Below are 16,071 nucleotides of genomic sequence, written 5' to 3'. Positions count from 1 at the left end.
TGTGACAGGGGAGCATGGGATAATTGAGAGAGCCCAGAGGAGGGACCCGACCTAGACGTGGATTGAGAGGTCAGAGAAGGCTTCCTGAAGAGGCGATCTTATCGCTGCTTCAGAAAGAGGCTAAGAAAGCAAAAAGGAGCAGACATTTCATGCTGTGCGGTTAGGTGCCAGAGGAAAGAGAGAAAGAGAGAGGAAGTGAGATTAAGGAAGTCAGCACGTCTGGGGCAGTGGGTTCAAGTGGAGGCTTGTGAGAGAGGTCAGCTGGGGTTGTTTCTGCCTGCACTGGCTCCGGCAGCTTGAGGGCAGTGGGAGCCAAGGGGGATATGAGGAGGATATGAGGGAGCTTTCAGTTTCAGACCACTCCCTTTAGAAGAGTGGAGAAGGGGGATCCCTGGGTGGTGCAGCGGTTTAGCTCCTGCCTTTGGCCCAGGGCACGATCCTGGAGACCCAGGATCGAATCCCACGTCGGGCTCCTGGTGCATGGAGCCTGCTTCTCCCTCTGCCTGTGTCTCTGCCTCTCTCTCCCTCTCTGTGTGTGACTATCATAAATAAATTATAAAAAAAAAAAAAAAAAAAAGAAAAGTGGAGAAGGGATCTAAGGGGATGCCTAGAGGTAGAGTCCCAGAGGGGAGGCTGGGGCAGGCTGTAGGCATCTAGGAGGAACTGGGCCAAAGCCATGGCCCCTGGGGACAGGGCAGGTTGCAGCTGAGGCTGGGCGGTTGGGCACGCAGAGCTGCTCTGTTCTCTAAGCCCACTGAAGCTTTTGGGTTCATGAATTTTGCAGCCAAACAGACTGTGAGTTTCAGATTCTAGGGCTCCGGACCCAGGCTTTGGGGTTCTAGTTACTGCCTGCAAACATCCCAGGGACCCAGGAGAAGGGCCCTTGAGAGGTTCCGTGATGATGGGCTGGGACAAGGGCCTGGCAGTGTCCGCCAGGGTCACTGGTCCCCTCGGTCACCCTCTGAGCAGGGAGCAGGTAGGAAGGAGAAGAGCAGTGATCCCTGTTTTTTGAGCAAAGACAGCATAAAACCTTGGGCTTTGCAGGGCTGGAATTCCAGCTCTGCCACCGGTGATGGGGTGACTTTGTCCAAGTCACTTCCTGTCCTCCCCTTAGCAGTGCTGTGAGGAGATAATAGGCCTCCCTAACTCAAAGCATTGTTTCCAGGGACGCCTGGGTGGCTCAGTGGTTGAGCGTCTGCCTTGGGCTCAGGGCATGATCCTGGAGTCCTGGGATCGAGTCCACATTGGGCTCCTTGCTAGGAGCCTGCTTCTCCCTCTGCCTATGTCTCTGCCTCTCTCTGTGTCTCTAATAAATAAATAAAATCCTAAAACAAACAAAATAGGCATTGTTTCCGGAAGCATTCCCACAGGGGAGATATTTGGGCAGGGCCTGGGCATAATGGGCACCACACCAGCGGGGCCTATTGTTGGTAATAGTAATACTCGTATCTGGCAATACGGGGCAGAGCAGTTGGGTTAGGTTAGTTAGGTTAGGTATCCCAACTAAGGTTGGGGTTGAGCTCTTGAACATGACGACTCAGGTTCAAATCCTGGCCCAGGGGATCCCTGGGTGGCGCAGCGGTTTGGCGCCTGCCTTTGGCCCAGGGCGCGATCCTGGAGACCCGGGATCGAATCCCACGTCAGGCTCCCGGTGCATGGAGCCTGCTTCTCCCTCTGCCTGTGTCTCTGCCTTTCTCTCTCTCTCTGTGTGTGACTATCATAAAAAAAAAAAAAAAAAAAAAAAAAAAAAAAAAAAAAAAAAAAAACCTCTGGCTCAGCCGCCTCCCAGCTGTGCAACCCCAGGCAAATGGCTTCACCTCTCTGTGCCTCTGCTTCTTCTGAGGTAGGAAGACATGAAATGTTTTCCCCTCAGGTCCTGAATTCTCAGGAACACCAAAAGATAGGTAGACCAGAGTTGAACAGCAAAAAAAAAAAAAAACTAACTTGAAAAAAAAATTGAAGACAGAAAGAAGTATCGGGTGAGACATGCTCAAGGAGTGCATTTCTGCTTCCGTTGCTGTGATATTATCCCCATTAGACACCAGCGAGGAGGGGAGTGGGTAGTTCTGATAGCAGCTGCCACCCTCGCCTCCCTCCCTCAGTCCCTGTGGGGACGCCCTCCCCATCCCCAGAGGCTGATAGAGTGTGGGGCTGGGTTTGTAGAAGGAAGTATGAGGCCTGGGAGAGCTGAGTGTCCCCAACCCCCCAGGCCCTTTGAGCCTCTCCCTCTCTTAAGCAGGATCAGTTCCAGTCAGGCAGGAAGGGAGTGCTCCTTTCCTTCCCCTGCTCATCCCGCCAGGAGGGCGGACAGTTAGCGGGTCTGTAATAGCTGATGTGCAAGGAGCAGGGGTGCCAGGCCAGGCATCCAGGCCTGCCCAGTAGGCCAGCGAGTGAAGCCTGAGGAGGTGGCACCGAGACTCTTACGACCATTTAACAGGAGGGGAGACTGAGGCACCAAAGGTGCAATCACTAGCCAAATGTCTCAGAGCCAATAGTGGAGTCAGGATTCAAAGCGGCCACCCTGTGTTCTTAACTGCTACACAGTAAATAATAATAGCAATGATAGCAAATCATAATAATATTATTTTTGAAAAGATTTTATTTATCCAAGAGAAAGCAAGAATAGGGGTGGGGTTTGCAGAGGGAGAGAGAGAAGCAGGCTCCCCACAGAACAGGACCCCGGGATCAAGACCTGAGCCAAAGGCAGATGCTTAACTGGCTGAGCCCCCCCACATGCCCCCTAATAATAATATTGATTGTTGGCTACACCCCGGGTCTGTTCTGAGAGTCGCGTTGGGGGTAGTAACTCAGGCATCTGCATGATAATCTAACGAGGGAAGTTATTTCTATCTCACAGATGTGCAGACAAGAATTCAGGGAGGAGAGGACAGGTGCCTGAGGTCACCCAGCTGACTGGTGGCAGAGCCAGGACTTGAGCCCAAGCAGCTGGCTCCAGAGGCCTTGTGCTTTACCAGCACAAATAAACAACAACAACAACAACACTATTAGTACCCGCTTTATGCTAGGCTCTGCACGAGGACTCTCTTCTTCCAGCCCATAAGGTCATGGTGGGAAATTTGCAAATGTCAGTCCCTCCCCTGATTTCCCATTGAGATCTCACAGCCCTCCCCTTCCTCAAACCCTGCCAACAGTTCCCTCGCCTTCTTGATCAGAGATGATCATGATCAAGATGATCAAGATGATCTCCCATCATGATCAGAGATCATCTCGTTTTGGGGTTATGTTGTGTGCCTCTCACCCTCCCTCAAAGAGAGCCAGTGGAGTGGCTTTGTCTATTTGCCACCCATAGTGTCACAGAGGGCGCTCAATAAATATTCATCCACTGCATGACTCATCAGCAGCAGCATTACCATAACGAAAGTCGCTTCCATATGCTCAGTCCAACACACAGAAGATGCTCAATAAATGTTTGTTGAGTGAATAATAACATTATAATATAGTCACAATGACTATTTATTTTGTTAACGTCTTAGTGTCACATAATAGGCGCTTATAAGTACTTTTGGAACGAATAAGAATAACATTAGGAATAACAATAAAAGCAGCGACGTTTGTTCTGCTCAGAGTGCTACCCACAGTTCGTCATTAAAAAATTTACTAGTCAGAAAATGAGTGAAAGAATGAATTAATTAGTAAATAGTTATTGAATGAATGAATGCATGCATGCATGGTTTGGACAAATGTATTTTTTTCCCTCTCCTCCCCACGGGCCTGGAAATATTATTGAGTGCCCAGCGTGGGGCCCTGGGGACACAGACATGAACAGGGCAAAATCCTCTACTGGGGCTCACGAGCATGTGGGAGAGACAGAAGAAAAACAAGATGAGTGGATGGATGGTGGATGGATGGGGAAGGATGGGTCAGTGGGTGGGTGAATGGGTGGGGGCTGAGTGGGTGGACGAACGGATGGTCAGGTGCGTGGAGGGACTGCTAGGTGGGTGGGGGCATAAATGCAGATGGGTGATGGGTGGGGGGATGAATGGGTGGGGGGTGAGTGGGTCGAGGGCTGGCTGGCTGGCTGGCTGGGTGGACCAATGGGTGGTTGGTCGGTCTGGAGACTCCTCCCATCCGCACTCCTGGGAGCAAAGGGAAAGTGAGGCGGGGCAGCCGGCCCCTCCGGAGCCCCGCCCTGCTGCAGTCCTCGCGTCGGCCGACAGCGCCGCTCACCTGCGCGCCTCCCCTTTAAGACGCTCTCACCTGGGCGCTCACCTGCGCGCGGGCGCTTCCGCAGGAAGAAGGAAGCAGCGCCGCCGTCGCCTCCCGGCGCTCGCTCCCCGCCTCCCGGGTCCGCCGGCCGCGACCATGTCCGCCTCGGCTGTCTTCATCCTCGACGTCAAGGGCAAGGTGGGCCGGGCGCGGGGGGTGTCGGGGGGGAGGACAGGTGAGGCCGCGCGCCCCTGCGCCCGGGGGCGGCCCCTCCTCGCGGGCGGGGGGGCTCCAGAAAGCCCCGGGAGCGTGGGAACACCCCTCCCCCAATCCCTGGAAGTCCCGGGTCGAAGCCCACCTCCCCTGTGGCCCCTCAGCGCGCCGCGCGCGGGCAGGGCCTTTGCCTCTCGGAGCCTCAGTTTCCCTGTCCGGAAAAATGGGGAGAACGAGGTCCCCACCCGCTGGGAGTGACCGCAACTCGATGAGCGTCGACTGCCTAGCCCTGTAGCCCCGCTGCAAACATTAGGGGTTCGGTCGGTCGGTTGAAATGATTTTTATCACCCTCATCACCCACATGATTAATATTTGGGGAAGACGGCAGGGGCGGGAGACCCTCGTTCCCGTTTGGGGCTGCCTTGTCCCTTCCTGAAGCCCCCTCTCAAGCGCCTTGTCGTTTCATATCGAAACCCACGGTGGTTGGGGACCCCTGGGAGGCTCAGCGGTTTGGCGCCTGCCTTCAGTCCAGGGCGTGATCCTGGAGACCCGTGATCGAGTCCCGCGTCGGGCTCCCTGCATGGAGCCTGCTTCTCCCTCTGCCTGTGTCTCTGCCTCTCTTTCTCTCTCTGTGTCTCTCATTAATAAATATATAAAATCCTTAAAAATATATAAATAAAAAATATATAAATATATATAAATATAAATATATATAAATATAAATATATATATATATAAAAGGGTGGTGAAAGCTGAAGTGCTTGAGGACCGGCTCTGCGAGGTCCTGGTTCTAACCACCCTAGGAGGCAGTACTGTTAGTATCCAGGGCTCACTGCCTGCCAGACGGCGGCTCTGTACGATGTATAATCTCTTTCTATAATCTTTTTTTTTTTTTTTTTTGCCTCCTTCCCCCTCCTCTCCTCTCCCCATCCCCTGATTTCCCCACCTCTTAGAGACCTGGTTCACACTTGCCTTTCTCCAGCCTTCAAATGAAGATAGTGCTTGAAGATAGTGCTGGTGCCCGCCCCACAGGTTGTAGTGAGAACATAATCAGTTAGCAAACACCCAGTCTTTGCTAGGACGTGGCCTGGTCCTCAGTGAGGACCCTGGATACGTTGCCCTGGTCACACACCCGTTTTACAGAGGAGGAAACTGAGGCAGAGAGCAGCAGAGTCTTGCCCCTGCCCATCAGCCAGGGAGTAGAGTCAGAACCAGGCCCTCTGACGACCCTGGATGAAGGGTCCCGGATTCCAGCCGTGACCAGGCCTTCTCTGCTCACCCTTAGCCCCTGATCAGCCGCAACTACAAGGGCGACGTGGCCATGAGTGAGATTGAGCACTTCATGCCTCTGCTCATGCAGCGGGAAGAGGAGGGCGCCCTGGCCCCCCTACTGAGCCATGGCCGGGTGCATTTTCTGTGGATCAAACATAGCAACCTCTACTGTATCCAGCCCCCAGCTGGGATCCTGGAGGCCTGGGGTGGTAGCAGCTTGGGCCCAGAGAGAGTAGACTGAGGGCAGAAGTGCACAGCACATCAGGGGCTCGGGTTGGGGTGGAGGGGGTGGACAGAAATGAGGTGAGGGTCGGGGGACAGCCAGAGGTTTTAGGATCTGGGCTCCATTTGAGACCTCCAAAAAAGCACCTTTTCCTTAACTTTGCTGCACATAGTGGTGGCTACCACACTGAAGAATGCCAACGCCTCCCTCGTGTACTCCTTCCTCTACAAGACGGTGGAGGTAGGTTCTGGCTTCCCGTTGGCCAGCTGGTCTGTCTGTCCACCCCCCTCCACCCCATTTGCTCTTCTCTTTCAGGATCCATCTCTCCTAGGAAGCTTCCCCTGGCCTCCATTGAAACCCCATCTCTGTGTTCTCATTAGCTGCTAAGGGATCATCTCTCCCTGTAGGGCAAGGACCAAGCAGGTCTCCAAGAGGGTGCACTGCTCAAACCTGGGCCAGAGAATACAGGGTTGCAGTCCCAGCCCCCTAATCTTCCTGGCTGTGTGACCTTGAGCAAGTCACTTCTCTCAGTGTCTCTAAACTGAGGGTTACAACAAGTCCCACCTCGGGGTGTTGTACAAATTAGTCAAATTCATATTTATGAGTGTTTCAAACAGGGGCTTAGTACACAGTGAGTGCTCAGTAAAGGTTTGGTGGTGGTGTTAGCGTTAGCACGGCTAGAGAATCCTATAATAATTTGAGTGCTTGCTAAATCGCATTCTCAGTGACCGAGAAAGTGCTCAGTAAATACTTTACAACAAACAAGGAATATATATTGATTTGTCTCCTGCCAGGCGAAGAGGGGACACAGCTATGCACAAGGCAGGTGCAGTCCCTCCCTGTCCCGAGGAGGTAGAGAGCATGAAGGAGATTGAACAGGACATCATGAGAACCAGTGACTAGGGTGCTAGTCTCACCATGATACTCAGAGGGGAGGAGGGATGTAGTGGCTTCATTGGGGAGGTGACATTTGAGCTGGGGCCTGAATGACAAGGAGTCCATTGTGAGAAGATTGTTCCAGGCATAGGGGACGGCATATGCAAAGAGGTGAGAACGGAAGGCAGGCCAGTGAGGCCAGAGCAGAATGAAGGATGGAGGGTTTCTCAAATTGTCAGATGACTGATAGGTCATCTGCTGTGGTTAAGCCTACAAAACTCCCAGAGGCGGGATCCCTGGGTGGCGCAGCGGTTTGGCGCCTGCCTTTGGCCCAGGGCGCGATCCTGGAGACCCGGGATCGAATCCCACATCAGGCTCCCGGTGCATGGAGCCTGCTTCTCCCTCCGCCTGTGTCTCTGCCTCTCTCTCTCTCTCTCTGTGACTATCATAAATAAAAAAAAAAAATTAAAAAAAAAAAAAAAAAAACTCCCAGAGGCTCTGAACTTGGGGACCCAAACCCTTAAGGCCCTGTGAATTCAGGGGTTCCACGAACTTAGATGTATTTCTGTATAACAGATTTCCTTGGCCATCTCATATATTTTATGCATTGAAACCCTTCTGTAAACAGCACCAGATACACAGCATTCCGTGGTCCACAGGAAAGAAAAGAAATGAAAAGAAAAAAGCTCTGAGCCCTTCTAATCTCTCCTCCAGGAAGGCTTCCTGGACCTCCCTGCCTCTGGCTTCCTACTTTGTGGTTTCCTCATTTTCACACTCTACATGTTGTATTTCTCTTGGTTCTATTACCGGCCCATTTCCCCCACTAGACTGTTCCATGAGACCACGGACACTGTTGGTTGTGCTCACCATTAATGTCCCAGCGTTTGGTAGATAGTAGGCACTCAATAGTTGCTTGGTGGATTGCTGGCTGGCTGAATGGGGCCCCAGCCCATGGTATGGCTGTACCACAGCCACGCCTCTACTGGTGTGTGTTTCCCTGCACCCCCAGGTTTTCTCTGAGTACTTCAAGGAACTGGAGGAGGAGAGCATCCGAGACAACTTCGTCATCGTCTATGAGCTGCTGGATGAGCTCATGGACTTTGGCTTCCCACAGACCACGGACAGCAAGATCCTGCAAGAGTGAGTGGGCCCTGGGGGCAGCCCTAGGGTGAGCCACTGATGGAAGGAACTTGGAGGGAGGGGGAAGGGGAGAGGGGAGTGTCTCTGGGTCCAGCTGCTAGTCACCCCCACCCTCCTGACAGGTACATCACACAGCAGGGCAACAAGCTGGTGACTGGCAAATCCCGGGTGCCACCCACTGTCACCAATGCCGTGTCCTGGCGCTCCGAAGGCCTCAAGTACAAGAAGAATGAGGTCTTCATCGATGTCATAGAGTCTGTCAACCTGCTGGTGAGCCCGCACTCCTTCGGTGGCCTGGGGGGCAGGAGAGGAGGCCCGATGATGCTCCTTGACACCCCCCCCCCCCCATATGTGCATTTTCAGGTCAATGCCAATGGCAGCGTCCTTCTGAGCGAGATCGTGGGCACCATCAAGCTCAAGGTGTTTCTGTCGGGAATGCCAGAGCTGCGGCTTGGCCTCAACGACCGCGTCCTGTTTGAGCTCACTGGCCGTAAGCATCTGGAGGGGGATGCACGAGGGAGCCCACCCTGCCCCTCCTGGGGACCCAGAGAATTCCAGCCGGTTCTCCACTCAGTACTCGAGCGCCCTCTGCTGTTCCTGGCCGGTGCTGCAGCTGCTGGCTCTGCGGCGCCGACAGGGCTTCATTGTTGGGTGCCTGGTCCACGCACCGCGAGGGGGGAGGCAAATCTCTGCCCCCGTGGAGCTGACATTCCAGTGGGCGTAGGAGGCGGAATAGCATCACATTAAAAACTTGGCAGCAAGAGCCAGATTCCCTGGGTTCAGATCCTAGCTCTGCCCCTGGCCGGCTGGACGGCCCTAGGCCTGCTCCTCATCCTCCCTGGGACTCAGTCTCCTTACCTGTGCGATGCAGGTAACGGCGCCTGGGAGGCGGGAAAGGCGGGGCTAGAGACCCTATCCCAGGCCTCCAGGGTCACCCACCCACTCGGCTCCGAGTTTCAGGGAGCAAGAACAAGTCCGTGGAGCTGGAGGACGTGAAATTCCACCAGTGCGTGCGGCTCTCTCGCTTTGACAATGACCGCACTATCTCCTTCATCCCGCCCGACGGCGACTTCGAGCTCATGTCCTACCGTCTGAGCACCCAGGTGAAGCAGGGTAAAGCCCCACTGCAAGGGGTGAAGGCTGACCCCCAGAACCTCCAAGAATTTCCTCTTCTGCTGTCTGCAGGTCAAGCCATTGATCTGGATTGAGTCCGTCATTGAGAAATTCTCCCATAGCCGCGTGGAGATCATGGTCAAGGTAGGCCCAGGGGAGCAACACTCATGGCGCTTGATCTGCCAGCTCTCAAGTCCTCCCTGGCTCCCCATCGCCCTCCAGCCACGCTGGTCTCCCTGGTGGTTCTCACGTACGTCAGGCACAGTTCCCCGAAGGGGCCTTGGACTGGCTGTTCCTTCTACCTGGATTGCTTTTCCAGCAGCGTGCTCACAGCTTGGACTCCCACCCTCTCCCGCCCCCTCTGGTCTCTGCTCTACTGACCATCACATCTACTTCTCTCCTGTGTGGATTTCTTTTCCACACAGCAGGCACATAGTAGGTTCTCAACACGTCTAAATGATGGACAAAGTATTAGCTGTCCCTATTATGATTTTAACTGAGCCTCTTACCTTGTAAGGGAACTAAGGGACAGGAGGGAAGAAATAAAATATATGCTGTCCTCAAGGAGCTTGAGGCCAGCTGGAGAGACAGACAAACCTTCAGCAAGGTAGATCCCTAATCTGCCCACTTCACACTCCCTCCACTGCATATGCCCTGGTCTCCCAGTTCCTGCCTTTACCCCCACCGCTGCCAACTGTCTATTCCTTTACAGGGCACCTATGAGCATCAGTCTGGCTGTGTCTCTCTTCCGCCTAGAACTTTCCATGGCTCCCACTTCACTGAGAGTAAAAGCCAAAGTCCTGGCAGCCCACGAGGCCCCGTGACAGTCTGCCCTGTCACCTCCCTATGTTTTTGGTTTTTTTTTAAGATTTTATTGATTGAATGCTTGATTGATTGATTTATGAGAGACAGAGAGAGGCAGAGACATAGGCAGAGGGAGAAGCAGGCTCTTCGAGGGGAGCCTATGCAGAACTCGATCTGAGCCGAAGGTATGTGCTCAACCACTGAGCCACCCAGGTGCCTCTCACCTCCCTATCTTTACCTCCTTCCTCTGTCTTCCTCCCTCACTCCATTTCAGCTATATCAGCTTTCTCTGTTCACACCAAGCAAGGTCATACCTCAGGACCTTTGCACTGGCTATTCCCTTTCTTTGGATCATACCACCTCCTTGTCCCAGGTATCCAACATGGCTCCTTCCCTCATCTCCTTCAGCTTTTTAGCTAAATGTCACCTCCTGAGAGTCCTTTCCTGATTTCCCTATTTAAAATTGCAACCCCTTATCATTCCCCACCTCCCTCTCTGCTCTATTTTTTCCTCTATAACTTACCACCAACTGACATGTTTTACCTATTAACTTTCTTTTATTTAAAAAAAGATTTTATTTATTTATTCATGAGAGACACACAGAGAGAGGCAGAGACATAGTCAGAGGGAGAAGCAGGCTCCTTGCAGGGAGCCCAATGTGGGACTCCATCCCGAATCCCAGGATCACACCCTGAGCCAAAGGCAGACGTTCAACTGCTGAGCCACCCAGGCATCCCTACTTATCTACTTTCATATCAAATATATATATATACATACATAATATTTATGTGGTTTAAAGAAAGTACTCAGCATATTCAAATGTGCTTAAACACAGACTCTGAGCCCCCATATTGCCCTCCCCCAATTATTGCTCACCCCTTGCCCAGAGGTAATCATGATCTTCAATTTTATGTAAATAATTTCTTTGCCTTTCTTTATAATTGTGCCATCCATATTTTTTAAAGATCTTTTTTAAAGATCTTTTCATTTTTTAATATTTATTTATTATTTATTTATTTATTTATTTATTTATTTATTTTTAAATTATTGAGAGAGAGAGAGAGAGAGGTAGAGACATAGGCAGAGGGAGAAGCAGGCTCCATGCACCGGGAGCCCGACGTGGGATTTGATCCCGGGTCTCCAGGATCGCGCCCTGGGCCAAAGGCAGGCGCTAAACCGCTGCGCCACCCAGGGATCCCCCATTTTTTAATTTTTAAAGATTTTATTTATTTATTCATGATAGATACACAGAGAAAGGCAGAGACACAGACGGAGGGAGAAGCAGCCTCGCAGCAGGGATCCCAATATGGGACTTGATCTCGATCCCAGGATCACACCCTGAGCCAAAGGCAGACGCTCAACTGCTGAGCCACCCAGGCATCCCTCACTTTTTATTTTTATCTTTAAGTTTTATTTTTAAGCAATCTTTACACCCATTATGGGGCTCAAACTCACAATTCCAAGATCAAGAGTTGCACGTACCACTGACTGAGCCAGCCAGGCGCCCTGCCACCCACATTTTTACCATAAATATTTTGTTCTGCTGGTTTCCGATCCTATCAGTGGACTGACTTGCTTTGTGTAAGATTGATTTTTCTTCAAAGATTTTATTTATTCATGAGAAACACACAGAGAGAGGCAGAGACATAGGCAGAGGGAGAAGCAGGCTCCTCACAGGGAGCCGGATCTGGGACTCGATCCCAGGACCCCGGGATTGCGACCTAAGCCAAAGGCAGATGCTCAACCTCTGAGCCACCCAGGCATCCCTGTGTAAGATTGACTTGAACACAAGTCCCAGGAACTGTACCTATGGCCCTTTTTATAGCTGTAGAATATTCCACCATGGGGATCTTTTCCAACTATCCCTTCTCCTGCGTGAGTTGTCCTAATTCTTGGCTCCTCTAGTTGTTGCCATGAACAGCTCTGTGCATGTCTCCCAGTGTCCCAAAGAGCTCCTACACAACTTGAGCCCTCTTTTACAGATGGGTAAGTTGAGGTTTGGAGGGATGAAGATATCCCCATCTAGCAAGGGCAGGGAGCTACTTTGAACTTAGGTCTGCTTGGCTCAAGAGTCTGTGTTTTTATTATGTATTTTTATTTTTTAAAGATTCTATTTGAGATAGAGAGTGAGAGACTGAGCTTGGGGTGGAGGTGGCTACACAGGGAGAAGGAGCCTGCTGAGCAAGGAGCCTGACACGAAAAAAAAAAAAAAAAGGAGCCTGACATGGGTTCCATCCCAGGACCCCAGGCTCATGACCTGAGACAAAGGCAGATGCTTAACCCACTGAACCACCCAGGTGCCCCAAGAGTCTGTGTTTTTATATTTGACCTTGTTCCCTGGTTTTGGGGTGTCAGGGAAGTTGGACTGCAGGGTGAATGGTCACCAGGCAGGGTCTTGACACCCCTCAATGTCCCCATCGCTGTGCGCAGGGAAAAGGGGAAGGGGCCGTTAATACTGGTGTTTCCCGGAAAGAATATCCCTTCTGGTTTATTTCTAGGTCCTCTGCCCCGATCCCACCTCTCAGATATCCCTCCCCAAATTCATCAGTAGTAGTAATCATAACGCTAGCACATAGAACACTTAAAATCCCTGTGTTCAAAGTTTGTCTCGTGTCATGTGCTAGATACAGATAAGGTAACTTGTTCATTTATTTGTAAGGAAGGCCAGCGATGGTTGACAACACAAATTCGACTCAAGTCCCTGCTGTGCCAGGTACCAGCTTACTGTCTCGCACAAAGTGCCTCACTCTCCTCATCTGTAAAATGGACCTTAGGGATGGGGAATTAGTGAGAGGGCCAAGTGGTTGGCTCAGGGCCCAGCACGTTAGGGGCTTTTTTTTTTTTTTTTAATTAAAGATTTTATTTATTTATGAGAGACACACACAGAGGCAGAGACACAGGCAGAGAGAGAAGCAGGCTTCACGCAGGGAGCCCGATGTGGGACTTGATCCTGGGACTCCAGGATCATGCCCTGGGCCAAAGGCAGGCAGTCAACTGCTGAGCCACTCACCCAGGCTTCCCGTAGGGGGTCATTAAATGCCCATTATCAAATAAAAACTCCTCTGTGATGGGCAGTGTTGGCACTTTGGGCCAGGCAAAGGTGTAGGATGCTTTCCAAAAGGAAAGTCACTAAGAACAGAGAAGTCTGAAGTCTCCTGTGGGTGTGACCCCCCAGCCCGGCCACCTGTTGGCTGTGCATCTCCAGGCAAATGCCTCAGCGTCCCTGTGGTCTCCATTTCCTCTTCTGTAAAATGGGCAGGATGACCGTTCCCACTTCAGGTTGCTGAGTATTTGCAGAATACAAGAGTGAATTCCTCACACCCCATATCCTCTCCACCAACAGGCCAAGGGGCAGTTTAAGAAGCAGTCAGTGGCCAACGGTGTGGAGATATCTGTGCCTGTCCCCAGCGATGCCGACTCCCCTCGCTTCAAGACCAGTGTAGGCAGTGCCAAGTACGTGCCGGAAAAGAATGTCGTTATTTGGAGTATTAAGTCTTTCCCGGTGAGTACGGGGATGGGTGTGGGATCTGGGGGACCTGCCCCTGCAGCTTGCAAGCAAGGCAGAGAATAAATCAGAGACCTGTGTGTGTGCACAGGGTTATCCTTTGAGGTAATAAGGCGGGAAAGCAGGCCAGCGTGGTGGTTAAGCACCCCGCCTCCCAGGTCTTAAGGAAACCGGTCCTGGGGTTCAGGTTCTCCATCCTTTCCTCTGTGAGCTAGACAGCCTCGGGAAACCCACTTCCCTTCATGGAGCCTCTGTCCATCTGTGAAATAGGACCCCGTTACTCTCTTCCTTGGGCTGCTTGCTGCAGGATTTGGTCAGTCCTTATAATCTGGGAGGGTCCATCAGGGCCTGGAAAGTGGGGGATGGCCATTAGAAGCTCTCAGAGCAGGCTTTATAGATAGAAACTTCAGCTGTGTCTCAGCCATGAGCCTTTCCTTTCTGGTCGGAAATGGTCAAGGAACAGAGCCGGCACTGGGGGCTGCCGTGAGGGTGGTCTGGGGCACACAGAGGCCTTTGGTGTGTCTGATGTGCCCATGTGCCCTCAGGGGGGCAAGGAGTACCTGATGCGTGCCCACTTTGGCCTCCCCAGCGTGGAGAAGGAGGAGGTAGAGGGCCGGCCCCCGATTGGGGTCAAGTTTGAGATCCCCTATTTCACCGTCTCTGGGATCCAGGTGAGTGTAGCGAGCCTCAGTGGCTTTCCCATTCTCTTGTCCCTTGGCTTGGGTCACTTCTCCCTGGCCTGGGTGACCTCTCCTCTGTAGCCGGCCTGTGCCACTTGTTTCCCCAAAACCACGTTGTGTCTATTCCCTTACACTGTGTCATCTCTTTCCTAGCGTCCTGGACTGTCTCCCTGCTCCCCTCTTCCCACAGCCCATGTCATGCCTTTGCCCCAACCCATCACCTCATTATTCATAGACTGTGTCATCCTAGTCCCTCCCCCATCAAGTTGTGTTACATATGGTTCTCTCACCACAGCTGGTCTCTCTCCACAACCTGGGCCACCTCTCTTCCTTCCCTTTCAGGTCCGATACATGAAGATCATTGAGAAAAGCGGTTACCAGGCCCTGCCATGGGTTCGCTATATCACCCAAAGTGGCGGTAAGGCAGACGGTGGGGTCAAGGAAATCAAGAGGATGGTCTCGAGGCTTTGATCACACTCTGGCTTGGAAGGCACCAATATTCAGCAGGACTGGCCTCAGGCCTAGCCTGTCTTTATCACCATGCCAGCTGGGCTTCAGTTTGCCCATCTTTAAAATGGGGGCAGTTGCCAGTTCTAAGGTACTGATAGAGTTTGGACAAGGGACTGAACGCACAGCACTCAGTCTGTACCCAGAAAGGAGCTGCTTGTTGCTATAGTTACTATCCCTGTGTTGAACCCCATTCTTAGCCTTGTTACGTACGCATGGGGTTGATCATGAGCACTAGGGTGGGGATGGATTAAATGGGGGGGGGTAGGTTCCCCTCTCTTCTCTTTCCCCAACTCTGAGATGGCCTCTGCTCCTTGTTTCCCGGCAGATTATCAACTTCGTACCAGCTAGGAGAGAGAAGAGGTGGGGACTTGGACGTGGGGCCTTCCCTCTCCCTGGGCTGGGCAGTCGACTTGAGAGGGAGGAAGATGGGGGATGTGTGTGAGGGAAGGCCCCTGACTTAGCAGTTTCTGCTCCTGGCTTCCTCCCTGCCTTTCCCTCAATCCACAGGCTGGGAGGAACAGGCCTGCCTCCCCCACCTCCCTCTGCCTCGGGGCTCCTCCCTCCTCCAGTTTTATATGAAGAAATAGAGGAGGGCCTCAAAGCCCCCCTCAAGAGTGCCTTCTTGCAGTGACCTGCCTTAGGGGTATTGGGGCCTCTCCTTCACAGCTACTGAGCCCAGAGGCCATGCTGGCCATGCTGGAGTTTTAGGATGGTATTAAAAAGAATGAATCTAGCTGCTGTGTATATTCTTGGCTGGGGACTGGGGATGCCAGGGACACCCCTGAAGTGCTGGGACAGGAGTGGGCAATGCATATCCATTTCTCAGCCCTAGTCCTGGCAGGTCTGTGGCAGTGCAGTTGCCCCTCTCCCCCTTGCTCCTTGGGCCCCAGGCCCAATCGGCTCCAACCCGGCTCTCACACCATCAGTTCCCCTTGCAGCAGCCAGAGGGCGCCTCTTAACTGCTAAGTCCTATGTCTTGGCTCCCTCAGATCCCTCCCAGGGCTCCCGTGTTAAATCTAAAAACTCAAGGGCTCGTCGCTTATTGCAGTCCACAAGCCTGATGTGCACTACCCCTCCCTCCACTTACCGGTCCTCACCTCCTCCCACTCTCCCCATTTAGTCCTCAGCGCTTGCTTTTTTTTTTTAAATTTTATTTATTTTATTTATTCATGAGAGACACAGAGAGGGAGAGGGGCAGAGACACATGCAGAGGAAGAAGCAAACTCCATGTAAAGAGCCCGATGTGGGACTTGATCCCGGGAATCCGGGATCCTGCCCTGAGCCAAAGGCAGATGCTCAACAGCTGAGCCACCCAGGGGTCCCAGTCCTCAGCGCTTCTGCTCCTCGGCTACTGCATCCATAACACCCTTCACCTGGCGTGCTTTCCCCCAGATAGTCACATGGCTCCTTCCCTCACCTGCAAGTCGCACATGTCACCTCCTCGGGGAGGCCCTGCCTGACCTCCCTATTTCAACGGCCTTCGCTTACCTGTTTTATCACCTTCGGAGCGTTTACTGCTCCGCAGAGGTTTAATTTCTGTCTTCTCCCAACCTAAATGATGGGGGGGG

General features: G+C 52.4%; 1 protein-coding gene across 3 annotated transcripts; it reads left to right on the top strand.

Moving 5' to 3' along the window:
- Window positions 1–4,156: 4,156 nt before the first annotated feature.
- Window positions 4,157–15,236, top strand: AP1M2 (adaptor related protein complex 1 subunit mu 2). Of its 3 annotated transcripts, none has more exons than XM_041760522.1 (12): window positions 4,166–4,365; window positions 5,666–5,822; window positions 6,048–6,115; window positions 7,761–7,891; window positions 8,014–8,161; window positions 8,255–8,381; window positions 8,846–8,994; window positions 9,077–9,148; window positions 13,152–13,310; window positions 13,859–13,984; window positions 14,336–14,411; window positions 14,829–15,236. In XM_041760522.1, the coding sequence occupies exons 1-12, from the start codon at window positions 4,324–4,326 to the stop codon at window positions 14,849–14,851; spliced, it is 1,278 nt and encodes a 425-aa protein (XP_041616456.1). In that variant the 5' UTR covers window positions 4,166–4,323; the 3' UTR covers window positions 14,852–15,236. The 3 variants fall into 3 exon arrangements, with proteins under 3 accessions (XP_041616454.1, XP_041616456.1, XP_041616457.1); XM_041760523.1 differs by having other exon boundaries at window positions 4,170–4,365; window positions 8,852–8,994; XM_041760520.1 differs by having other exon boundaries at window positions 4,157–4,365; window positions 8,014–8,381; window positions 8,852–8,994.
- Window positions 15,237–16,071: the final 835 nt, after the last annotated feature.

This window comes from Vulpes lagopus, chromosome 7, assembly GCF_018345385.1.
Source record: "Vulpes lagopus strain Blue_001 chromosome 7, ASM1834538v1, whole genome shotgun sequence".
In the NCBI taxonomy this organism is placed as follows: Eukaryota; Metazoa; Chordata; class Mammalia; order Carnivora; family Canidae; genus Vulpes; species Vulpes lagopus.
Note: the sequence above shows the minus strand (reverse complement) of the source record. Positions and strands in the feature narration are given on the sequence as shown.